Source organism: Tachysurus vachellii, chromosome 5 (assembly GCF_030014155.1).
Source record: "Tachysurus vachellii isolate PV-2020 chromosome 5, HZAU_Pvac_v1, whole genome shotgun sequence".
NCBI lineage: Eukaryota > Metazoa > Chordata > Actinopteri > Siluriformes > Bagridae > Tachysurus > Tachysurus vachellii.
In genome coordinates, this window is record NC_083464.1 from 21,641,664 (window position 1) to 21,669,108 (window position 27,445).

General features: G+C 39.4%; 2 protein-coding genes across 2 annotated transcripts; one reads left to right on the top strand and one right to left on the bottom strand.

The window, feature by feature from the left end:
• The first annotated feature begins 723 nt into the window (after window positions 1-723).
• ccdc12 (coiled-coil domain containing 12) lies at window positions 724-10,816 on the top strand. The gene is made up of 7 exons (XM_060870436.1): window positions 724-868; window positions 5,223-5,296; window positions 8,300-8,379; window positions 8,635-8,696; window positions 9,466-9,500; window positions 9,588-9,664; window positions 10,484-10,816. The coding sequence occupies exons 1-7, from the start codon at window positions 782-784 to the stop codon at window positions 10,561-10,563; spliced, it is 495 nt and encodes a 164-aa protein (XP_060726419.1). The 5' UTR covers window positions 724-781; the 3' UTR covers window positions 10,564-10,816.
• A 703-nt stretch (window positions 10,817-11,519) lies between these two features.
• Window positions 11,520-26,782, bottom strand: si:ch211-257p13.3 (kinesin-like protein KIFC3). The gene is made up of 20 exons (XM_060870435.1): window positions 26,695-26,782; window positions 26,214-26,394; window positions 25,632-25,728; window positions 25,018-25,187; window positions 24,668-24,920; window positions 21,804-21,955; window positions 21,458-21,523; window positions 21,217-21,354; window positions 20,129-20,326; window positions 19,505-19,678; window positions 19,158-19,305; window positions 18,867-18,997; window positions 17,326-17,437; window positions 17,040-17,221; window positions 16,429-16,533; window positions 15,482-15,612; window positions 15,178-15,298; window positions 14,963-15,092; window positions 13,980-14,209; window positions 11,520-13,793 (listed from the first exon to the last, which is right to left on the bottom strand). The coding sequence occupies exons 2-20, from the start codon at window positions 26,310-26,312 to the stop codon at window positions 13,662-13,664; spliced, it is 2,769 nt and encodes a 922-aa protein (XP_060726418.1). The 5' UTR covers window positions 26,313-26,394; window positions 26,695-26,782; the 3' UTR covers window positions 11,520-13,661.
• Window positions 26,783-27,445: the final 663 nt, after the last annotated feature.

A 27,445-nucleotide genomic window follows, 5' to 3' on the forward strand; every position in this document is an offset into this window, starting at 1 on the left:
CTTGCAGAAAATTTTGAATGCAAATTTCATTCAGCTTTCAAAATCTTTTTTGGTCCATGCAAACAAAATGCAAATAAAAATCGACAGACAAAAAAAATCACTGATGTGACCTGGACATGTTTAACACATACACAGATCTGTTTATTTGCCACTTGCAGAAATTCACCAAAATAAAACAGCAATTCTCTTGTATACTTTATTTTACCAGCTAAGGGATAATAATAGTAGATAATAGATTTCTACTGTTCAAACACATCTGATCCCTTACCAATGTCAGAGAGAACAAAACTGTCAATGATATCTGTTAGTAATTTTAATAATAATTGTCTCAATAACAGATAATAATCAGATTCATGTTCTATTTAAACTGCTGCTTCCTCATCAGAAGAAAATGGACCTAGAGGCAGCTGTACTGCCATGACAATGGCCTACATTCTGTATCTATGACCCTGAGTGAATCTTCAACACCACTTTAGCTGGCATTTTTACTCTTAATAGAATTTATTATTTATTAAGCAAAACTTTTATAGAAGTTATATGGACAAACCAGTAAATAGAGTTTAGCGTGCTTCTGCTGTGTTATGTATGTGATCAGTGATCCAAGAAGTAACAGGTCTATAGTTTTCACGCTGCAGTTATACTTTATTAGTGTCTTCCAAGTTTACATGCTGCTCAATGCACGTTGACGGTACAAATCCTCTGAAAAATCGATGATCTCTGTTCTCTGCTCGACGCCTGTGGTAGGACAAGTAGTCGATGTCAGATAGAAATAATTATCACCATGGAGCACCAGGCTGTGAGCGCCTTACAAGCTCAAGCTCTGAAAAGGAAAGAAAAGTTAAAAGCCCTCAGAGAGCGACAGTTACAAGTGAGTTCATGAAAAACAAACAAACAAACAAACAAACCCTATTTATAAAGTTCCACACGAACGAATTTTATTATTGTGTTCAGTAAGGTGCTTTAGTTTACTCAATGCTAGCTGAGTAGCTAACTAGCAAACAAACGCGGTTATTGGTACTAGCTTGCTATTAGCTAATTAGTCCAATAAACAGATTGTATAATTACTCATACGTTTTTAGGTGAAATTCACAAGGAGGCTGTTTGTGTTTTGTGAGGAAGGAGAAGTAAAAGGAGACGCTTGTGTTTAGCTTGTCAGTTTGCTAGCTAGTTAGCACGCAGCTAAACTAGCTCTCAAGTTCTCAAACTTTATATTACATTCACAATAAATTGCAGGAACAGATTTATTTAATTGAAAAATGATTTAAATGAGTGCTGCCAACTCTTTTCAGGGGAAAGTAGCTACCACATGGAGTATACAATAGAATACAACAAACTACTGAACATACAGTAGATCTATAGATTAAAACGTTATCGTCGTTGCATAGAATGTAAATGGAAACAAAATGCTGTTTAGAATCGAACAGAAGTGCAAACAGTAGAAAATGTGCAAAGGAGCAAGTGCGGATAAATATGTAATTATTTGTGCAACAACTAAATAAAGATATGGCAGGTAAGATGTGCATAAGAATATGTTGTAGTTGTGTATATATATATAGTATAATATGTGTAAAAAAGATATATACAACTATAGTATGCCTGTATTTTATGTACAAAATATACATATATGTATAGATAGTATACATATATGGAAGTAAACTAGGGTAAGCAATACATTTACAGTTATATACAATTATAGTTATGTATAGAAGATGTAACAGAGTGTACGGTGTGGAGCAGAATTGCAAGGTGATTACAGACAGTGAAGTATTAGTGAGACATCAGGGTTCTAGTGGTGTAGTGTAGATTTCAGTAGGTTTATGGTTCAGGGTCCTAGTGGTGTAGTGTAGACTTCAGTAGGTTTATGGTTCAGGGTTCTAGTGGTGTAGTTTATATTTCAGTAGGTTTATGGTTCAGGGTTCTAGTGGTGTAGTTTATATTTCAGTAGGGTTATGGTTCAGGGTTCTAGTGGTGTAGTTTATATTTCAGTAGGGTTATGGTTCAGGGTTCTAGTGGTGTAGTTTATATTTCAGTAGGGTTATGGTTCAGGGTTCTAGTGGTGTAGTTTATATTTCATTAGGTTTATGGTTCAGGGTTCTAGTGGTGTAGTGTATATTTCAGTAGGTTTATGGTTCAGGGTTCTAGTAGTGTAGTGTAGACTTCAGTAGGTTTATGGTCTTGGGGTAAAACCTGTTTTGACCCAGCTGGCTCTGGTACTGATGGTACTGTGTCTCTTCCTGGATGGAAGGAGGTTGAACAGTTTGTGACTACTGTGGAAGAAGTCATTAATGATTTTGTGTGCTCTGTGCAGACATCTACTGAGGTGAATAGTTGGGTGCCAATGATGCGCTTGGTGGTTTTTGCCACCCTATGCAGTGATTTTTTTTCACACGTTGTGTAGTTGCCATATCACACTATGATGGAGTTTGTAAGGCTGTTCACAACGATGCAGCGGTAAAAACTGGTCAAGATTTTGTGGGATAGTCTTCTCATGAAGTAAATTGTTTACTTCCTTTACAATACAGTCAGGGAGAGATTGTATTGTAGGTTCGTGGTCTGTGATAGTCTGCATAGCTTTCTACATGCATCTGGGGTTGCATTATTAATAGAATTAATAAACTAATGTTATATTAATATGTATATAAAATATTAATGTACACACTGAGCACTTTTTATTATATTATACAATATTAGGAATATTATACTAATACTGGGTAGGGGTGATTTGTTTTCAAAACATCTTCGATTCTTTGTGGCATGGATTCCACAAGATGTTGCTTGGAGGTTCTGCTCCATGTAGACATGATTGTGTCATGCATCATCATCAGGCCATCATTATTTCATGTTGTGTATTCTGCTCATCACAGTTTACACAGAGTCAGTCAGCTCAATGCAGTCTGGCCATTCTCTGTTGATCTCTCTCATCCTCACGGCATATCTGTCTGCAGATCCGTTGCTCAATGGATGTTTTTATTCCTCTATTGCACCATCCTGAGGTAAACTCATGTCACAGTTAAAGCATTGACATCACATTTGTTCCCCTTCCTGATGGTCGATGTGAACATTTACCTGAAGTTTGGCGGTGCTTGAACCCTGACCTTCTGATCAACAACCCAGAGCCGTAAAAACTTGAGCTACCACCTCCTCTTCTTGTAACAATGTGCAAATTCTGAAGTTCTTCCTCCTGCCTTTCTCATTAACCAGCCATTGACGCAGTAATCTCTTTGAGTCTTGATATCTCTGCCCTTTCCTGGCAATACAAACACTCCGCAATTATCTCAGACAGCTCCGTCCGGCTGTTCTAGTCAAGTCAGTCAGCACGTGTGATTCTGCAACCGAATGAACCTGTTTGAAATGCACATGCTTAGCAGACATTGCATCTGTAATCTTATTGAGTAATCACTGTATGACAGATTTGTTAACCACATTTGTGTTTTTATTGGAATGGGACTACATAATCCACTGACTAACAGGTGACTGTTCTGCTAAAATAACTCTAGTTATCCCAATCTGGAGCAGCTAGTTTTTAAGCTCAAATTTAAGCTCCCAGTTCAATGAGTCTGGCATCATTATACTGGTCACATTTCATTCGGTTACACAGTGGCATTGGCTTTTACTCAGTTTTAAGACTATCAAGGATCATTCTGCAGTACGTACAGTAAGTGATACCCCCTGTGTCTACTACAGCACATCACATATGCTTTAATAAACACAGTGTGCGACAGATTTTGGGCAAAAAAGGTTAACTTGAATACTAGCTACTCTAAAGTACACTCAGTATTTGTGAATTGACTTGAAATCAATAGATTATAAGAGCTTTTTTCCCTCCCTCTTGTAATCTTGTTCATGCACAGTGGCTCAAAATAATCACTAAAGGATAATTGGTCTGATTTTAGGCTGATTAGTTCCTCCAGACCATCTCAAAGTGTCTGGGATTTATGCCATTTTTAAACAATTATCTTCTCAGAATCTGATGTACTTTTCCTGTTGTAGCTCAATCAAATCTGTTGTCTATTTAACAGAAACGAGTTTTTTGTGATTGTTCTGGCCAAAAATAGTTGATTTTACGGCGACTTTTTTCCTCACAGAATAAGTCTTTTAAACTCCTACCAGTGAAGAGACATATTACTGTATTACATTACTTCCTCTGATAGCTGTACTCAGGCTGAATGTGGGACGTGATAACATCACAGGACGTGTCTTGAGTCAAATCCGAGGAAAATCTGCAGTAATTTTTAAAAATTGCAAGCTCGATTTGGCTTCAGTTTCTGTGATTGCAAAATCGCCCAATTCTGAACAGGCTTTTCTGACCACTCTTATCGTTAGTAATTGTTTGATAATTTAAACCCACCTACGTCATTGGACAAAAATGGCACATTTACAGCGTTTGGCAGCTGCGTTTTCCCGAGCGACTTACCATTATCTTTTCCATACAGATGGATAGTTGAAGGTTATGGGCTTTGCAGTGACAGCTCTGTGTTCTAAGATTTGAACGCCCAGCCTTCATCAACATCATCATTTGTAGCCCAACACCATAACCACTGAGCCACCACTTCACCAGTGACACAGTTCATGCTACAGTTCAAATAACTCCATACTTCCTCCAATGCTGAAACTTGAGACTCCATTCCATAAACATTAATCTAACCACTAAGAGAACGCGTCACCACGGCAACGATTAAATGCCTCTTGGCATTTAATCGTTAACGGCATTTAACGGTATTTAACGGCTAGTTCTAGATTATCTATATTGTCCGAAGTACATGCCCACTTTACCTAGCTGTAACAATAGAAACATTAACATAGTTATTCAAATGAACAGCAGCTAGCACTGCTATCAAAGAATGAATCAACAGCTTCATCAGCGCTGTGCTTTAAAGTCCCTTTATCGTCTAGTGAGCAGACAGGAAAAATGATTTTCACACAGTCTCTGAAGCACAAGTCACTTTTATTTTATCAGTTATGTAGCTTGTAGATTGGCAGGTATTGTTACTTGTGTTGCTCTGTGTGGGTGCCATATTTCCGACTCCACAGCCATTGCAGAAGTCATATAAATTGGGACTTCTCAAGAGGAATCTGGTTGACATATTCGTTCAAGCTTCCTGACCATATAAACAATGCTTTTGTGGTTTTCAGTTCCCTCTGTAGTCACTAATTGTGGGTGGCTCCTCGCAGATATAATGACACTCAATCTGCGGTTACACTAATCCAGTTTTTCTTCATAGGGCCGGGAACAAGCAGAAGGAGAACCTGACTGCAAGAGACCAGTTAAAGAAGCAGAAACAGAAGAAAGACACGGGTAAAAAAAAAAAAAAAAACACAGCACATCCTGTTTTTACACAAAATACAATCCAGTTTTTAGCATCAGGTTAAACATCCAGCAGCCTGTTTTCAGTTCCGGGTTGTGTCATCATGTGCCGTGCATGAAATAAACACTTGTGTGCTACTAAGCTGCATCCAACGTTTACATGAGTTAGTACTGTGAGTGTTTCCATTTTCTCTCAGCGCTATTTCAGGCAAGGCTTTCAGTGGATATTTTCCATTGTTTATACTCTTTGTTTATACTCGATAGAACTCTCGCTCTTTATACTCTCTCTCGCTCTCGCTCTCGTCAAGGTACTGTTTTGAGTCGGTTCAGTGTATCTGTTTGCAGCGTGTACTCCTATGGAAATGTTTTGTCCCACATAGTTGTTTTGTTAGCGAGGTGTGAAAGTAAAAATTGTCTCAATGCAGCTAAATTCAGAAAAACTGCACGTAATTCATAATTGAGGTGCTTTCTCAGCTGGAAAGTTTAAAGGAGTGTCTCTGGTGACTAAGCACGCATCATTAAAATTGCAACGGAGCTCCGATTGCAAAACAATGGTCCCACAGAGAGGTGAAGAGCACCTCCCAGCTTATACGTCCTGTCTGCATTGTTTTCTAAATACTGCACCACTGCCCCAGTAGAACGCAGACGTAAGCAGACCAGTTAACGCATCACCTTTAATTGTAGGTAAACAGTTGTGATTCGTTTCATTTAGATGGCATTAAAAGATAATATAATGAGCTTTAGTCATGAATGAACTAAACTGCAGCACTTCTAAACCTCTCCAAACAATGCTCCAGTTAGTTTTATTGACAAAATGAGAGCATTTTGACAGAAAAACTGGTTGTGACAATAAAATTTCTATTGGAGTCCCACAATACATCTGAGGGACTTCCACAACCCAACATTCATTTCAAGCCCTTAAACAAATAGCAAAGCACTTAATAAAAACCTTTATTAAAAAAAGTGACAAACATTTTTTTTTTTTAGTATATCTGCTTATTACTCAAATTACACAAATTTAAATCTAATATTGAATCAGTGAAGACGTGCTTGATGATGTCAGAAGTAATCGGGTTACACGGCTCAATGATGCGCTGACCCAAGTGTTTCCTAATTTCATTAATAATGAAATTAATATTGCAACGTTGCTCATTTTCTCTGTGTAAACTCGTGCCTTCAAACAGACGCTGACTTTTGACTTCCACCTTGCTCGGGTTCATCACCGTAAAAATCGAAAACTATAACATCATCATAACCCCACGATCTCATGGGATTCTCTGTGTGTAAATATATGAACCCCAGAAGATTCTCTGGTAAGACAGCAGTGTTTCAACACCCTGGTCTCCTCAGCTCAGCGGTGTAATTTATTTACTTGCACTTCATTCTGCAGACCTTTTGCATGCTTCCCAGCATACCGACTGTGTATGTGAGTGAGTGTGTGTGAGTGAGGCATGTGTGTAATTGTACTGCATTTTTGTGTAGGCTGTAAAAAAATAAATAAAAAATTGCAGGGTGAGGCAATAGGTAAGGCTCATGATGTTGTTTATTCTCAACTACCACACTGTTAAAGGCTATTATGTAAGCGGGCAGGTTTTTAATGCAAAAACTGAAATCAGTTCCTCATGCAGGAACTGAATAGAACTGTCTTTTCGCCACAGGCTTACAGCTATATTAGCAAAAGCAGAACGCATGATTCCCTGAGCCATACCCTGTTTGAACATGTCATGTGTCCTACAGGCTTTATACGTTATTTTGTTCAATATCAGTTGCTTTTTGTTGTGATGTTACTGTGTTGGAAATCTCACGAGAAGTGCTGTCTTGTATTGTGGAAGCGTTTAGCAGCTCGGGCTCTGGAGAACGTGCCGGCCAAATGACTCGACTGTTGACATTCAGGCAGCACTGTGTTGTAGAACTGTACGGAAGAATGGCAGCAGAGCTGTATTGTTCCAGCAGGTGGTCAGGAAGTATCACCAGGAAACTTGGGAGTGGGAGGGGTTCCCAGTCCTTTGTCTCCGAGTCTCACTTGACTGATTTTCTTTCCTTCTGTGCTCTTGTTTTTTAGGGGGTCTGTAATTTCTGGATGGTGTTTCATCAAAAATGAGTTCTTTATGTTTGTGACAAAAACACAAACATAAAGGCTTTAATGCCAGTGCTTGTATTTTGGTCTCAGAGGTTGAGTAAGGCTGTCCTGAAGCAAATTAACACCCCTCTTTATTAATCAGCACAGAATGGGCACACATCGCTGGAGACTCCCTTCTGAGAAATCGCAGGAAAATGAACTTTCTGAGTCCCCCGAAGTACGTTAAGAAACACGGCTCTGTGCCTGTCTTGTCTGCTTACTCGAAGGGGGCTCTTATGACTACCAGGAGATTTAACAAATAGCTGTAATTTGGGTAGAGGTAAGAGATGACATAATTGGGCATGTATTGACACAATCTCAGCTGAGCAACTGCTCTTCCCAGATGCAGTCCACAGAACAGGTGCTACATGCTAATGAGCTGGTGTGAAGTGAATGAAGGAAAGCTTTGTATACATGCCTGCTTTGATTACCCAGGTTGCACCAGTGGTGTGGCTTAGAATAGACCAGGTCACGATGTTAGCCTGCACTGCTACCTACTGGTCATGGCTTGCATTGAAGCTGTTGGACTCTTGAGATGATGAGCCTGGCCTGTTATGACAGTTTTGTGGTTATGAACAAGTCCTGCAAGATTTTAACTATCACCTTTAGTGCTTGGGTGTAACCCCAGTGTGTGTTACACCCATGTGTCGCCTGTAAGATATTGACATTTTTCTGTAGGCGGGTGCAACATCAAGGAAACACACCTTTTTAAACAAGTAAAGAATTTACAGGATATTCATTTCCTCCTGTAAGAGGAAGAACTGTTAGTCAGTGCAACTGAACACCAAACACAAAAGGTGAAGTATTTGTAGTTCATGCACAGTCTCAGATTGACTTTCATTTGTTTCTAATTGTCCGTGTGTGTGTTTATGCAGAGACCTGAAGCTGAGAAACTACACTCCAGAAGATGAAGAGCTAAAAGAAAGGCAGGTGCCCAAAGCTAAACCTGCGTCAGGTTAGAATCTCATCTTCATACCCAACTGTACACAACCACACTTCTTAGAAACTCTCAGCAGGATAACAGATTGTCTAGAGACTTGAGCGTTCCAGTACGATCATACGAGTGCTCAGTGTATTATAATCTCTGCTCTTTGTGGAGTACGGATCATGGAGCTCTGACTAATGGGTGTTTTTATAAAGGTTGTACGAGGAGTGCTGGGAGCTTGGAATGCATGCAGTCTGACCTGTTCTGTTTTTGTATTCCTTACAGTGGAAGATAAAGTTAAAGACCAGCTGGAAGCTGCAAACCCAGAGCCCATTATAGAGGAAGTGGTGAGTTGGATTCCACCTACAGAAGTCACTGTCGAGTAATAACGCTTCTCCACCGAACACCGTTGTCTGGTTGCAAATGCCACCTCAGGGCTGTCTGTATCCTGGCGGAGCGTATTTCACCTTTTCTTTACATTAATCTAAGTAAAGGAATAAAGAGTTTTACTGAAGCTAATCCAGTGGTGAGCTGCTAAGCATGAACAGTACAAACTGCTACCTGATATTCAAAGAAGGGGTATTGAAATGAAACCAGGTCTAGCTCATCTGATATTGTACATTGCACTGGAGTGATTCTGTCTCTCAAATAATATTATGGGAAGCACAAGGAACCAGTGGGGTTGCTTTAATAGCAGAGCATGAATATGGCAACAATGAAAATACTGTGTGTCTGGGGTTTTTTGGCGTCAAACACATATGCAATTAATGTCTCTACTAGAGTTGGAAATGAACAGGGGCAAAATTGACCAAAAATACCCCAGATTTACAGTATTGTAGGGGCAAAATGAGCCCCTGTAGTTAATTCCTGTTTTTCATTACGAGCCTTTGATACACTATATATACTCTATATAAAAATCACTCTATGTACAAAGACAGTTTTAACTAATTTCTTTAACTAAATTTAGCTCGGTGCTTGAGTACAGCATGGCCTGCTCAATGGTGGAAAAGCAGGGGTTGGTGTAGTGCAGGGGTTTATGGGTCATTTGCTGAGCTTTGCTGCACTGTGTGGTGAAAAGTAATACATGTGACTGTTACTGATGTGTGTTCCCCTTAGGACCTGGCCAATTTAGCTCCAAGGAAACCAGACTGGTAAGGAGTTTTAACATCCACCTTTCTCTGTATTTGTTTACTTGTACAGTCTGTACATCTTTGTTACTAACACGTGTTTTCCGCTAGGGATCTGAAGAGGGATGTTGCAAAAAAGCTGGAAAAACTGGAGAAAAGAACCCAGAAAGCCATTGCTGAACTTATCAGTGAGTATGATGTTAAATAATTCTGATTGACGTGTCAGCCATTTAACACGTGAGCCAATTCTTCACTGTGGTAGAAGTAATACATAATAAACTGTACTAAAAAGCCCATACTGTAATGATTGCCTTGCTTTAAGGGTAATTGCTGTGTGATTTCCTAGGCCCTTGATGTCATTGCTCATGATTACTGTGTGTGTGTGTGGTTTTCTATCTCTCAAAGCCATACACTGGCTCAGAATAGAACTGACCATGTAGTGGCCTTATAATGGATGTTATCTCTAAAGCACATTCTCATACACGGTGTCCTCCAGGAATGGAGGAGTGTCCTCCAGGCACTTCTAATAATAGCTTTCAGGCCATGGTTAAAATCATCAAAACAAGGACCGTACATGTAGAGGCTTTTATACTTCTTTTTTTCAACCCTAGGTTGTTATCTTGAGCTGCTTGAAAGTATAAAATATGCTTTTTAGCCTAAATATAAGAAAACCTGATCTTTTCTTTTCTGTGGAAAAAAGAGAATAAATTTAAAGTAAAATTGCACTTAAAAAAAATAAATAAATTAGCAGCTACAAAAAGGATTTCAAAAAAAGGAATTAGTTATATATAGTGTCTGCTCTGACCCAGTTATGCTTGTACTCTCTCTTCCTAGTTTTCTCTAAAGTAGAACGTGTGCTATGCCTGCTAATGCACAGAGCTATTTTTGAGCTATTTACTCAGGTGTTTTTTATATATATATATATATATATATATATATATATATATATATATATATATATATATATATATATATATATATATATGTGTGTGTGTGTGTGTGTGCAGGGGACCGGCTGAAGGGGAGCGAAACAGACCTGGCTGTTGCTGTTGGAGCAGTCAATGTACAAGAGGCTGATTCGGACTGAGCCGACTTGTGTTCTGAAGATGAGCGTTCTCTGTAATGCAAATCCTTCTGTGAGATGAGTGTAGCTCACAAAATAATTAGCATGCAACCTGAACTGAGTTGCTGAGCATCAGAGGTCAGGTATTGACTGGCATGTGTGTGAGTGTTAGTGAGTGTGAGAGAGGGAAAGATAGTGATGTACAAAGATTTGTATCTGCTAACTGAAATCAGAAAAGATTCCTGTTCTTTCGTAATTAAATGCTTTTTTCTATTTAGATTTCTCTTGTTCTGTTTGTCCAAGTTATAATTAGAAGAAACTGTTACACTAGTTTTTTAAACGGTTTATCTCCATAAAACACACTTCGCTGCTGTTACAGATACAGATTAAGCCTTAAGCAAACACTGCTAATTATCCTTTAAAAAACTATTTAAAATGTAAGTTGTTGTATTTAGAAAAACAAAATGGCTTTAAGTTGCTATTTTGTAAGCAATGTAGTCAGAAATACAGCAGTTTTCATACAATTTAGTTTAGACCTCCAAAAGTCACATGGTTATTAATAAAGGAGCCAAGTGACATTGCTAGATTTTATTTCTCTCTGGTGTCACTGATATACAAGCAATCAGGAAATTATTTTGCTCAAAGTCAGTGTGTGTAGAAATCTGTAAGAATGCCAAAGACAGTCCTTGTGTGTTTATCAGAAAAACAATGCATCACTTTTTGCCATCAATAACAAGATAATATAATATTTACCTTTCAAAAAATGGCATTAAAAATAGTTTTACTCACCTGGAGTTAAATCCTTTTTTTTTTAATTATAGTGATAAATTAGAATGTGGTGATTTATAATGTGTGTGTGTGTGCGCATGTGCGTGCATCCGCGTGTTCTCTTTTCATTCATAATTCTACAATTTGTCCTCATTTTTAGACCCGGCAATATGATATCCACATCAGAGTAAATAAATATTAGTCCATCTACATTTAATCTTGTATAAATATTCATTTTAATTAACTACTAACAGAAAATGGCACAAGCTGAACTAAATACAAAAACATTGTATTTAAATATTAACACTAGTTCTATGGACAAAGCACCTAGTTTTGTATTGGAAGTAAAGTGCATTTCTCATTTGCTATCTGAAAAATAATGGCTAGTTAAACGTATCTGCTCGAAGAAAGAAACATCCTACAATAATCATTACTCCATTATGAACCTCCCACAAACACTGCACAGAGAATAATTCAAACGAGCTGGTTCTACACTATATAACAGAATTCAGGGATTAAGGTTTTACTACACAAAAGTCAATCTCAATTGTGTGATCTTAGTTGTGTTCCAGCCTGGGAAAACCCTTTACATGGTGATGTGAATGAATAAAACAATTTCCAAGTTCTTATTGAGTAATATATGGAACATAAATGAGGAACATCGATACACCTGGTCATCGATGCAGTTATCGTGTGGATACGAGCCAACAAGTAAACAGGTAAATGTTCACATCAACCATCAGGATGAAGGACACGTGTGATCTCAGTGGCATGGTTGTTGGTGCCAGATGAGTTGGACTGCTTTGAGTATTTCTATAACCTGATTTTCAAACACAACAGTCTAGAATTTACTCAGAATGATTCAAAAAAGAAAAACATCCAGTTTTGTAGACCAAAAGCACCTTGTTAATGAGAGATTAGGGAAGAATGGCCAAACCTGTCCAAGCTGACAAAGACTGCAGCAACTCAGGTAACCACTCTATAATTGTGTTGAGCAGAACAGCATCTCAGAGTACACAACATTTATAAACCTGAGCCAGATGAGCTACAACAGCAGAAGATCGTGTCAGGTTCTACTTAGAACAGAACGCTGAGACTCACCAAATAGAAAAACAAAGCCTGATGTGATAAATCTCAATATCTGCTGAGACACAGATGGTAGGGTCAGAATTTGGCACCAACAGCATGACTTAATGGATCGAACCTGCCTTGTGTCAACAGTACAGGCTGGTGGAGGCGGTGTAATGGTGTGGGGAATGTTTTCTTGACACACTGTTTATCAATCAGTTATCAGACTATTTGAATATTGTTTCTTATCATGTGAATCCCTTCATGGCCAAAATTGACCACCTTCTAAAGCCTACTTCCAGCATGACACTAAGCAAATGTTTGAACTCAAAAGAGTTCAGTGTGGTACAGTCACCTTCCCAGTCACCAGGACGGAATCCATTATAAGATCTTTTGAATGTGATAAAAAAAACTGGAGATTCATGTCATGAAAGTGGAACGTTAACATGGACCAGAATCACAAAGGAATTTATCAATGATATGAAGAACTGTAAGTGAGGCCTTACTAGTATTAGTATAGTGTTCCTAATAACGTGCTCAGATGTAAGTGTATTTAATTTTTTTTTTAAAAGCTGCAGAACTACAGCCAGAACGTCCAAAGCCCAATTTGTCATCTTTTTTTCCTTGTTCTATCAAGCAATGCCTGGTAGGTTTCCCAGAGTGCCACACATTTGTGCCCGTCAGTACATCCGTCTAGAATGACCAACCTCAGCACATACGACGGTATACAACGGAGTGGAGTGAACACAAAAACTAGCTTCATACAGTTACATAATCACAAAAGCTCAACACATTTTCACCACCTCAGTGTAGATCAGCTACCGACGTATGTCACAGCGTTAACCTGAAAATGTCTAAATAGATCATTACAGCAGCATCAACGTGTGAGGAAGTGATGATGCAGTTGTTATAGTAGATAAATTCATGACCTTCTATTTTTCGATGCACTCGAGAGTGCCCGGTCAATAAAATGTCATTTATCAAGCAAGACGATATGGTTGTGTAGTGTAGTGTAGTGTAGTGCAGCGGAGCAACCTGCCTGCACGGATATTGCACTCTGACATGCCGCTCAGCCGGTAGGAAGGAGCCGCAGCTGTTCAGGCATTAGGCATGGCTCTTGCGAATACTCAGCAGTAAGAAATAGATGCTACTTGTGTGGCTTCCTGAACCGTAGCCCTTAAAATCATCTGGAAGTCTCGTTATAGAGGTCTTAGACAAAAGCAAACGCTTAGGGATGGATATATTCCTTGATTTCAACTTGCAGAAGTGTGCTGGTGAAATTAGCTTTAGGAGTAATTGTCACAATGGCTTCCGCTTTCAATCTTGCGTGCTGCAGGGCCCAGCTCCACTTTACACACCCGCTGCGCAAACTTCAGCGAGCACAGGGTCTCTTCAACATTCCTTTCCAGTGAGGAAATCTAAAAAAAAAACAACAACACAATAACGTTATTAAAAAGAGAATGGAGTGTGTATATGTATGTGTGATCTATTTATGAAATGCTAGTGTTTATCTCCTGCGTGGCATTGTTTTTTTTTGCCTCATTACACACTTAGATGATGGGTTAAATCTGATTTAGATCTGATGAGATTGACGCATGCTTTACCTGCACCACCATGGCGGTTTTGTTGCCCTTGCCCAGTGAATCCTGCAGCAGATACGTAAGGCGTGAGTTCCTGAAGGGGATGTAGGTCTGACGGCCCCTAAGGGCCTGGATCACGTCTCCCAGTGCAAGCAGTGAGCGATTGATGTTCTGGGCCTCTTTCAGCCGCTCACCCTCCGCCCCTGATTTGGACACTCGCTCCGAACCAGCAAGGTCCACCAGATTCAACTTACCTAGAGAAGGGATGCACAGGATGATGGCACTCAATAGAAAGAAAGCCGTTAATTCTAAGGTACAGAAGCATACAGATATTTAACATAGATAAAAACCTTGTGTTTAATCAAAACCTCAAATAAAATGTATAAAGGAGCAACTAAAGACTAATCTTAGGCAGTCTGGGACCCAGAACACAATTCTGCCACTTCAACTGATCCAGAATGCGGCTGTGACGTGTTTTCCACTTTCTTACACCAACCCATTGCTACACTCCTTCCATTGACATTCTGTAGCTGCCTCCAGCACTGCTCGACTGATCCCACCATCTCTCAGGGTAGAGGAAATGTATGCATCGAGACTCTTCTCTGTTCTGGCACTAAGGGGGTAGAAGGAACTTCCCCTAGATGTCTGAACAGCAACTCTAGCAATGACTAAAGACCTTTTACGTCTACATCTACCTCTTCCTTATCTACTTATGTTGTCTGTGTGATGTTCTTTGCTAAATTGCCTCCCAAACGTTTTCAGACTGATGGTGTTTTTAATCCATCACCTAGTGGACCAGTATCGGGATGATACTGATAGATGGATAGAGACTTCTGAAAGATAATTGTAAATGTAAATAAATTCAATATTATAGGGCATTTTGTGTAGATTCATACTATAATGTTTTTAAGTTTAAGGTATTAATGATGTAAATTGTGGACATGTTTAAAGGAAGGGGGACAAATATTTATGTAAGGCACTGTACAGATATTGTGAGTAAAGCTGACCGGTGGTTTTGGTGCCGGTGGCGAGGTCTGTTCCCTGCACTGTAATGGTGAGCAGAGCATGTGAACGAGAGCTATGCTGGTTCATTTGTGTCCCAAACGTTATCCTGTTTCTCCGTGTTGTTGCCAGGATCTGCAGGAACACATAATTACCAAGTTCAGAAATTTACTGTTTATGTTTTCAAGCTTCCTGATCGAAATAACACTGAAACACTCACTTTTTTGATATGCTGAAAGTTTTTGACTTCTTTGATCCTGAGACCAGGAACATGGAGCTGACCCGTGCCATCTGGATTGATTTTGATGTCCAGCTTCTCTCCATCTTTACTCAGCAGATCTCTGAGTTTTAAAGGAACAAGAAAATGTTACAAACATAATCTTTATCCCACTTGGTTTGTCCTTTCAAGAGGAGATACACAATTTGCCTCAATTTATACGATTTGTTCCAACTTTTAATGTGACAACTTTTTTCATAAATAATAATAATAATAATAATAATAATAATAACAATAATAATAATACCTGAGAACCTCATTGTAGACTTCCACTGAACTGACCGTGATCGTGTAGTTCCACATGTCTTTCCTTTCCTCGATCTCATTGAAAAGGTGTTTCAGAGCTCGCTGGTTGATGCCTGGGTTGTCCACAGGACCCTGAATAGTATGACATCTTATCATTGCTCATCATTGCCACACAGTTTTGCATCAATGAACAGTTGATAACCTTAACAAGATAGACTTCATCTTAAAACTAGAATGAATTTTCTGGATACACCGGTGCATTTTTAACCATACAAGTACACAATTATAAAAGTGAAATGATTGTATAATCACATTATCTGGTGTCACACAGAGGAGGACGGATTCTACTTTCATAATAAAGATATAAATCCATGCAGTCAAATATAATATAGATTGAACAAAAATTAAAAAGTGGTGGCAGGGCAAAAGTTTGCATCTCTTCTGGATTATTTATTTATTTATTTTTTGCTAAATGTAATAAAAGAACATTAAACAAAAGGATTTTTCATGTCTTTCTTAGTGTGTGGTTTGTAGAAAGTATTGCATGACTTCTGACAGTGTTATGTAAAAAAAAAAAAATATATATATATATATACTCAACAACAAAGCGTTGGCGCGTTTCATATCATTTGATATGCTTCATTTTGTTGAAATAATGAAGCATATCAAATGATATGAAACGCGCCAACGCTTTGTTGTTTTTGTCCATGCAAACATTTCTATCTGATCAGTTCCACTGATGTTTCAGTATGCACTGGTTCCACTGGTTTGGTTCTGAATGGCAAAGCTGTTACTTAAAACCACAATAATAAAAATAAAAAATAAATATTTTTAATGAAATAAAAGTCATGTGGCCACACATGGATCAAATCATTGATCAGTTCTTGAGAACATCTTCCTGAATCTTTACTGGGCTGCTTTATTTCATCATGGTGTAGGTCAGTGTACCTCCATAGTGTAGGTCTTCCCTGAGCCTGTCTGTCCGTACGCAAAGATACACACATGATATCCATCTATGCAGGAAGTGATCAGGGGCTCGATTTCTTGGAACACCTGAAAGTTGGACATTGGACAGATAAACGTTTTGTCGGTTATTTGCATGTTTATCCTCTGTAGTTCCTATGTGTTACAGTTACAGCAAGTTTTGTATACTTTTCTAATACAGAAGGCTACTTTAACACAAGTATCATCAATTTGCATGCAATTATTTGTTGTTGTTCTTTCAGCTGCTCCCAGCTGCTCTTGGGGCCACAGCAGACTGACTAATGACCAAATCTGATCTACATATTTGATTTGGCACAGGTTTTACACCGGATGCTCTTCCTGACGCAACCCTCTCATTTTATACAGGCTTGAGACCGGGAAAGAGAGTTAATCCCTCAGCGGCTGGGTTAGTTCCTGTACAGGAATCGAACCCAGGTCGCAGCAATGGGAGCGCATTTGCACACATTTATATACCAGTGTCAAAAAATTATGGAAAGATGATAGACAAGAATCCTGGAGAATTCCCCAATTGTTATCAGCTGAAATGATGACACACAGTGACATATAGTGCGTACCTCCTCTTGAGTAGCCTGAGGGTGAAAGACTTTGTCCAGTTCAAAGGTCTTGGCTTTGCCCTTACTCAGGACACTGAGAGCAGATTCATTGTGTGGGTCTGTGGTCACAGCGACAGCCTGACACTCATCATGCTGGTCCTCTTTAAGAACCGGTTTCACGCGGCACAGGACACGGATGTTGCCTGATGGAAGAGACACAGAAGTCTTTCTTGAATTCGACATTTCGGTTATATGTATGCATACGGATTCGGTATATATTTTAGATATTAATAGAAACACAGGCTACCTTTCAGCTCTACTAACTGCTCGTGGTATTTCCTGCGAAGGGCAACCTCTTTCCTGTATTTCTCCAGCAGGTCCTTATTGGCCTCAGACATTTCATTTATTGCTGCTGAGATCTTGTAGAGAAAAACAACACATTAATACTGACTAACTAGTCTTCTCCAAACATCTGTCAAACATCTGCTGAGACAACATGGTCAAGCCATACTAACTGTAATACACAACAGCTGCTTTTGTGTGTGTGTTGGTCAACAATCAATCAATCAATCAATCAATCTATCTATCTATCTATCTATCTATCTATCTATCTATCTATCTATCTATCTATCTATCGGGAATGTATTTCTTCTCTTAAACTCCAATGATCAACTCAAGTTTGTAAGTTTTAAAAAATTAAACTAAAAGCAATCCATTGTCTTGATTCTGTGTGACAGGACAAGCAGCAGGTTAACTTTTGTTTCAAAGTTAAACCATCTTAAAATGTCTTACAGTGTAGTTTTCCAACACTGGCTCACAGGGAGTCTGGAGTCTATCCCAAGTGACTCAGGGCACACTGGACCGGGTGCCAAGCCATGACAAAGCACACATCATGCACCCGTTCACACACACATCTTTGGTGGCAGACTGAAGGAGGAACCTGGAGAACTCTGAGAAACTGCCGCAGCACAAGTGGAGGCAAGAATCGAACCTCCAACCTAGATGCAATGCAAGCATGATGAGCACTAAGCCTCGGTTCCATCCCTCCCCAAATCATTAATCTCCATCATTACTGTGTTTTGTTATCAGCTGTTTACTGTTTAAACCCCTGCATCGTCCTGATGTCTAATCTGATTACTTTTGAGGCGCTATGGACAGGGAAGGTCTTGTTTCCTCTGACAGCAATACCAAACAGTATTAATAGTGTTTCTCTGTGTCTGATAACTGATTAAGCAGTGTTAAATTCTTCTGCGTATGGTCATTCATAAGGAAATTTGCTTTCAAATTTGACCTGATTTCACTAGAATTTTGCAAATTGAAATAATATTATTAAGATTTTTTTTTAGCATGCAAAATAAACACAACATTAGATAGGTTGCTGGTTTATTTTCATAACTTAAATTGATTCTCCTTATTGAAGATACTAATAAACATCATGCTAGTATTATTAGTATACTTCACTACTGCTATACTAATATACTTTCTTAATAATGAACGTTGTTTCATCTCAATTTTGAGTCATTCTTCATTCATTTCTCATCAAATCCCACTACAAACCTGGGAACAATTTGAAATGTTGCCCGTTTAATTCCTGTTTTTCTCTCATAGAGCATGTTTGGTATAGATCAGCTCTTCATTAGTTCATGATTAATACACGTATCACAGGAGAAGAAATAAGAGTCATCATTTCATCACATCATTTCATCATCAGTTCATATTTAAGTAAGTATTAACTCAGGGATTAGTACATGATTAGTCATGTGCTGTTATTATAAAGTGTTACCAAAAAAAAAGCACATGACAGCTCAAATTGAGCCTCATTTTATCATACATATAATTTCTGCTTGCCTGTTTCTTGGCTTCTTTGATGGCTGATCCATAAAACTCTGCAAAATTGCGGACCTGACTGCGCAGACTGGCATAGTCTGTCTTCATCGAGCGCAGGGTGGGAGGAAGAGCGTTCAGACGCCGCTGTAGAGCTGATCATCATCATCATCACACACACACACACAGTGAGACACAATTAAATATTGCCGCTGTAGTCATAGTAGTTAGGAGGGTTGTGTTTGAATAAGATATTGAGATCATAGCAAAGAAAGTTAGCATGTAGTGCTCTGGTATGATATAATACAGACTCACTCATGAACTGATCCTGCAGGCTCTGAAACTGCTCCTGCGAACAGTTTGCCGCTGCTTTTACAGCTTCATCTTTTTTTTCCTCCAGATGTTCGATCTCCTTCATCAGCTCCGCCTGTAGGCTCTCAATCTCTCTTTCATATGCAGCAATCTGAAGGAAAACAGTCTCTATTACAGTCACTCCATCGCCCTGTGCAGGAACCATTATTCTTTGCGTTGATCAACTATGAATAAACCTCAGTTCATTAAAAACTCACGAGCCACTATGGGCAACATGCTCTCAACTTCAGATGAATCTCTAATGTCAAACTGTAACCTGATTGCATTTTTGATGAAAGTGTTAAAATCACCTTATGCTGAAGATTGCAGCTGACTTCGTCTGAGCGTCGGATTTTCTCCTCCAGCTGTTTGCATCGTTCTTTCTCGTTGGACAACCTCTGTTTTAGGTGATCGTTTTTCTGTCTGGCCTCGGTGAGCTGCCTCAATGTCGATGGAGACTCCACTTCCACCGTCCGAGTGACATACTGTAAGAAAACAAATGAAAGGGAGTTCTGCTATTATCCCTGTTTTTGTACTGAGGATCGATTCACGCGTTCAATTATTCTCGTCTGGGTTATAGAAAGAGACGTTAAGTTTTTATTTAAGTTTACAGCACAGGAAACAATGAACTGAAACATAAGATTCATAGAAATATATGGATGTGAATGCAAACAGTAAACATGCAAATATAGGACAAAAAAAGAACGGAAAAAAAATATAACAAAGTAAAGGAATGCTACTTATTATAGTTATAAGTGTAGTAATATATACAATTTCCAATTTGTAAAATGCCAAAAACTTCCAGGGTTATTATTATTATTGTTAGTATTCAGTAAATGCTACGACTCTGAAGCCTCAGGTGGGTATAACACACTTTTGCTTGTTCTTAATCAATAGAAATCAAATCCTAACTACAGGAAGTGCAGTGTGCTCACTTTCACTACAGGCTCCTTGCTGCGTTCCTTATCAAGTTCGAGCTGAAGCTCTTTCACTCTCTCATCTCGTCTCCAGAGCTCCTCTCCCCTGCGCCACTGGTCCTGCTCGCTCTGGCGCTCCAGGCGTGAGAGCTGCTCCGCTCGCTGCTGCAAAGTGCTTTCCAGCTGCAGAACACGGCTGCGCAGATTCTCGTTTTCCTGCACAGCCACAACAAAGTGTATCAACAGTGAAGCTTGAAACACTGATCTGTAAATTCTTGGTGTCTAAGATTAATTCAACATGGTGAAACCGAACGATTACCTGTTCTAGCATCATACGCTCACAGAGCATTTTTTTTTTTTTGGGAAAACCTGTACCTCATCTTTTCAGCAGCAGTGCAATGAATGAGGAAAAAAATCTCAGTGATCTCAGTGATTTTGATTATGGCATCACTGATGGTGTCAGGGAGGGGGGCACGGTGGCTTAGTGGTTAGCATGTTCGCCTAACACCTCCAGGGTCGGGGTTCGATTCCCGCCTCCACCTTGTGTGTGTGGAGTTTGCATGTTCTCCCCATGCCTCGGGGGTTTCCTCCGGGTACTCCGGTTTCCTCTCCCGGTCCAAAGACATGCATGGTAGGTTGATTGGCATCTCTGGAAAATTGTCCCTAGTGAATGAGTGTGTGTGTGTGTGCCCTGCGATGGGTTGGCACTCCGTCCAGGGTGTATCCTGCCTTGATGCCCGATGACGCCTGAGATAGGCACAGGCTCCCCGTGACCCGAGGTAGTTCGGATAAGCGGTAGAAGATGAATGAATGAATGAATGAATGAATGAATGATGGTGTCAGACTGGCTGGTTTGAGTATTTCTATAATTGTTGAGCTGTTAGGATTTTCACACAATAGTCTCTAGATCTAGACCACGATCGAAGGTTGTGAGATCGATTTCCACGTCAACCTGGCTGTCACTGCTGGGCCCCTGAGCAAGGCCCTTAATGCTCAATTGTATAAAAAGTCGCTCTGGATGTAGTTTTAACATGAATTCTTTTCTTAGTTTAAAGGATGAGTAGAAGAAGATGATAAGGACCGTTCACAAACCAAGTAAGTCTCACCTTAATGAGCAGTGAGCTGGACTGAGATGGGATAATGGACAGCTGCTGTAGGAGACCCTGAGTCACTGACAGGCTCTGTTTCAGACTCTCATTCTCAGCTGACAAACACAGCATGCGCTTTTCCGAGTCAGTCTCTCCCTAAGAATAAACCAAACACAGATCAGATCTAGACTGAATCGTTTTAGAAACTGGCCTGATTCTACTTCTTAGTGACTGTTAATCTTTAGAGAAGAGTGCTTACAGAGGCAATGCGGAGTTTGGAAAGCTCTTCTTCCCGTTCCTCGATGCAGCTCTTCAGCTCGTCAATCTATAAAGGAGAAAGGAGATCATTTATGGGACATTTTCAGTGATTATGATGCAAAGACTGTGTGGGTGAACGAAAGGGAAGAAAAGACAAATAAATGGGGATGGATGGTAGTTTGTCCACTTGTAAAAAAAAAAATAAACGGCAGTAGAGATGTACCTGCTATTAGAAGGCCTGGAAACTGGGGCATGGAGGCTAGGAAGATGGCCTGGAAATGGGATGTGTGAAAGATGGGTAAAGATGCTGAGACAGAGAGAGTATGGTGTGTGTGTGTCAGTATTGCCTGCTGTTGGAAGGCTTGTACTTTGGAGTGTCGGTCCTGTTCTCTCTGCTCCAGCTGTGAGTGGAGGAGACGCAGCTCACCTCGCAGCAGACTCCTCTCCCCCTGCAGGCCACACAGAGACTGCACCAGCTTATGCAGGCCTGGAGTCCCTGCTACACACACACACACACACACAATTACATATCGTTAATAACATTTTAATTTCCAATTCAATGTAATTTTCAATAATATTCTCATCATGTATAATCATCATTATCTGATCATTATATAATAAAGCATATTACCACAGCTAGTGATTATAGAGTGATAATCTACAAAAATATACGTGTATTTCATCAAGCCACCATCAGTGCATATAAAAAAAGTCATCACTGAACTTCCGTAAGTGAATTGTCTTAATCAGAGTCATGACAGTTCTTATATAGTGGATGTGAATGCGCCCCCTGTTGTAAGTGCACTTTCTTGTCTAAAAGAAGAAACCACTGTTTTATTCAACTAGTGAGCCGATGCTGAAGTTTGCATGTGATGTGACTCACACTGGGGCTTTTATCACAGACAATTTCACACACACACAGTTGTTGGTGTTGGTGCCATCTCAGAGATTAAATAATTCTCCTTCAAGTCTTATTTCCTCTAGCAGTGTTGAAATGCTTCACTTAGAGAAACACGGTTTGATCATCTGTTCAACTGAAGCAGCCGGATCTTAAAAAGATTATTAGTTATTTGTGCAGTCTTTTTCCGCTGCATCACCACTTACTAATGTTATCTGGTGAGTAGATGTATCATTTGTTCTCTGCTCTGGCTTGGGTTGACTGCGTCTTTGCATTTCAGCAGAAACATCATCCAGAAACTTACTTAGCAGCTGGATCTTTTCCAGTATGTGCCCTTAAAATCACCCTTTCCTTTATAGCTCTTTTAGACAAATCTATTATTCAGTGCACAGTCTAGTCAATAAGATGAAATCTAGCACTGAAAGCTTTATACCAGATGAAGGTGCTGTAAATTTCATTGATTAATATGCGGTTAAAAGTAATGAATATGTGACTGATGTCTACAGTTAATACATCATGAACTATAGTAACCTAGAAAGTTGCAGCATGCCAATGCAGGCCATGCACGTGATTTTCAAGGGACGCTGAGTGATGTGTGTACTTGGTATTTCTTATGCCAGGAAGATGTTACAAGTAGGAAGAGCTGCTAACTGATTGTAAAGATGTGATGTTAGTGTGTGTATGTGTTTTTTATTGTGCTCCAATGAGTCAATCAGCTCCATCAATAACGTTAGTTATAATACAACATGGAAAAAAATGGAAATAAAATCTTGTTTTTTTTCCCTAATATCAACGTATATGTTTCCTCAGAAATGATCACAATTTTTTTCTAATGTGTTTTTTTTTTTTCCATCTATGATACTAAGTTATGACTCATGCCCTGAACCCAATCCTTTGTTTCGCCTGTGCATTTTTTCTGTTGTCTGACATCCTGCAATATCATGCAAATAATGAATCAATTCATAAATAAAAAATGCAGTTTCAGCAGATTTACTACTCCACCCACAGTTCTTTGTCTTTCCATTTGAACGGACTATATCTAGAACTGTGCACCATTCTCACTCATCTTTGTCAACATATTACTCCTCTACCTCACATGCACCGGCCCGGCACGCAACGAAGCAACCGAACTCCATTAATGTATCTTCTTCTCTGCTATCAGTTACCGTATACTTTCAGATCCTAATCCACTGGCCTCTGCTGCAGTTTTCTTCAGCATAATTTTCTCTTTTGTCTTCAGAAACCCATGACAACAATTAGACATCATACTGCAACACTGTATTTGTGTTATGTGCATGTACTTTATGTTCTTCATATCTAAACCTAAACAATGTATTGTGTTGTATTGCTTTATGGTATGTGCATGGCTGTAGCTAAGGAATGTCCAGTGCCATCCAATTAATACACTATTATTATTATTATTATTAGTAGTAGTAGTAGTAGTAGTAATAGTAGTAGTAGTAGTAGACACTTTCTGGATAAGCTTGGTCAAAGGCAAGGATTTCCCAGAAATATTGTAGATGGCAGGCTGATATTATTCAAATGATATTATTCTTATGGCTGTAATGCTGTGCATGAACAACCATCATTTAATTAGCTAACATAAGAGAAATACTGTATTCTCTGGCTCTACTGTCCACATTATTTGGAGGACTATTCACTGTTTGGATATAAATTAGATGCATATACATTGTTGGTATAACAATTTTAATTTCCTGCATTTGCTACTTGCTATGGATGCGCTATCTCACTATGATTATCTGCACTAGGGATCCTTTTTATTGGGGCTATAATGTCATTTTCTGTGGATGTGGATTAGTAATAATTTGCTCATCCCTGTAAAATCATGGAGATAAAACCAGGCAATCTCACTGTAAAAAGGCTGGGTATATGTATTGATTCGACTAATTGTGAGCTTTCTTGGAGTTACCGAAAAAAATCGAAATAGAATTGTATTGCTGCAGAACCTTCAGGAGGTTCTGATATCAGCTACTTCTGCCTTCTCCCATCCCTCCTGACCTTCTACTGCCACTTCCAAAACCCCTCCCTGTTACCATAGATCTCGGTGAAGCACTCAATAGATCCGAACCAATCCTCATTAAAGCACCACACCAACAGCAGCTGTAAATAAAATCAATGCTAGATAGACAAAACACTCAAACAGAACTGATTATCAAAAAAAAACCCTAGACAACATAAACTCAACTCTGACATGCATCTGACATTAGTAGGTGGAGCCATGAAAGTGGACCGTACGCACCATCTGTGCTGTCAGAATTGCAAAGAGAGAGAAAGATACACAGACGTCCTTACTGTCATTATCAGGTGAAGGTGTTTGCTGCTGAGCAATGGCCTCCTCCAGGCTGTGGATCACGCTGCTCTTGTCACGAAGCCGCTGCCTGTAAGAGCTACGCAGAGCTTTCATCTTTCGCCGGTGCTGCACTCGGTGCCTGCGCAGCTGCATGCGGTACTGCTCAGCTTGCTGCTGTAGCTGCTGTAGGTGTGAGTACTGCTCAAGGAAGCTCAGTAGATGAGACATCACTGCCACCAGAGGAGGTTCGATCATCTGTAGACCATCGTATAAAAGATTACAGGTGAATATTCTTATTTTATTCATGAATTATTATTTGCACATAGTGTTTGCGATTCCAGTCTTAAGATACCTTTTCTCCTGTTTCAGTGTGGACACTGGAAACTTTCCTCTTTTCCGTTTCCTGTTTGAAGGACAAGAAAGCGGCCAAAGGTGTCTTAGCCGGGATAGAGTAACTTTCATCAGCGTCACCATCTTCATCACTGAGAGACAGATCATCGCTCTCACTGCTGCTGCTGCTGCCTGGGATGTAAGATGACCATCAGGACTATGTGAACATAATGATGATGAATTATATTTGAATGATAATCAGGAAACGAGAAGTTCTACGATAATGATTTCTTTTCCGCTACCGAAACCGAGAATATCAGTCGAAAACGATTCTCATTATATATACTTTAAATAATTATTATTTTATATATATTATTTTTTAAGAAAATGTTTTAGACATATTTAAAACATGGTTTGAACAAAGCCACAACTTGCACTTACACTGCAAATACAATAAATATAATAAAGTGTAAATATAATTAAAAAAAGAGATCTTTGTAAATTTTCGTATGTAAGCATTTACAGTTCCAAAAGAAAAAAGCAAATCTTTTCCATTTGTTACAGCACTGGATCAAATTCATTCTTTTTTCTCCAGATTGTGGCTCTGGATTCACTGCCGTCTTTAATAACACTTACTTGAATCACTGATTCTGTCATATTGCCTTTTTCCCGACCTGGGGGTGTGGCCAACCTTCCTCCTGCTCCCTGTTTCCATGGAAACATGGCCAGGATCCTACAGTGGAGGTGTGTACGTGAGAAGAATGTGATGCAAGAGTCAAACTCTTCTGGTGTTAACAGTAATATCTACGTGTGTATTCCAGCACCATTGAGAGGTCATTTTCGAGCCTGGTCACCTTACATTTTTGGTTTTATGGAAATACCTTCATTCAGATGAAGGTGATTTTTGTCTATGAATGATAAAAGTGTATAGAACTAGGTGTCAGATCTGATCAGCTGAGCACTGGTGCTGACTCATCAGTCATTTTAAAGACAAAGACTAATTGATTAAAGTGGAATTATGTCGACTTCCTGTTAACGTTCTTGCGTGGAATGACAACCTGAGATTACAGTGGTACTTAGATAGGAAATGGTACTACAGAAACATTACAATACCAGTGGTGTTCAGTCACCATTATACATAACTCATTTGGAGTAAGAGTATACTGAGTGTGTGTGTGTGTGTGTGAGTGTGAGTGTGTTTGTTTTGTTTAGCCATACCTCTGAAGTCTCTCCACATGCCCCTTCAAGCACAGTCTCCTCATCCTTCTTAAAAACCGTGTAGAAGATGTAGACCAGCAGCGAGTAGAAGGCATACATCTTCCCCGAGGTATACTTTACTCTCTGTCAGCTGTGGAAAACACACTCCAGCTTCTTTAGAACATCCCCCACTCTGCTTGTGCTGCAACACACACACACACACACACACACACCCACACACACAAGCAATACCATTCTAAACTTATCTGATCTCAGTAATCGTATCCATGTCATATCCACATACTGTAGAAAAAATCAATCAGTGCAGATGAATCCTCTGGATCTTCTGGAAAAGACATAGATCTCCTCAGTGAGAAAGCTGTTGAAAGGTTAAAGCTTGAGCTTCTGCTCACTCAGCATACAGCAGACATTACATCGCTCGCTCTTTGTTCCTTGCAGTGGAATGAATTGTTTAGTTCCCAGAGCTTGTCTGTAGTCTTACCCATGCATCAAGCTGTTTCTTCTTCATTCTGATCCCCCTGCATTCTTCTGCCCTGGATTGCAGCTCTACATGGTGCTGATGAGATGAGCTCTTCTACAGCTAGATTTATTTGTACTCCACCCCCTCCTTCTCCTGACGCGGACACCGTGTCCCTCTCTTCTTTCCCCCTCCCTCACTGACACCAGCTGCAGAAAGTGTACTCAGAGAGCCACACATCGATTGCGTGCAGTCCGGAGCTCTGCGTTATTACAGCGTTGATGATGCATGATGTTTAACATGAACATTGTTGATGGATGATGTATTTAACATATTTATTTATTCCATAATATAGGAATAAATATAGCAAAGCATGCTGTTTTAGGAAAATAATCAACACTCGAGTGCGTTGTGTTATGATGCAAAGAGAAATACATTTTTTTCCCAGTAATATAGCACAACTTATAGTGTTTTATTCCTCTTATATCACAAGAAATTACATAAGATTTACACAATTATATAAGCTTTTAGCTGTATATATGTTATAGTTGCATTTCAGGTAATAGAACATCCACAAGACATGTTAGTTCCTGTCATCATTTTTGTTAAGCCAGTTATAAAATCATTACCTCACCAGACTCCAGTCATTACCTCACCAGATTTTACTCTCTTTAAGTTAATACAGAAAACCTGATCTTGAAAATTGAACTTTGATGAAAAACTAAGCTTTATCTCTGACCGATACTGAGGAATGACACTGGAGACTCCTTCATAA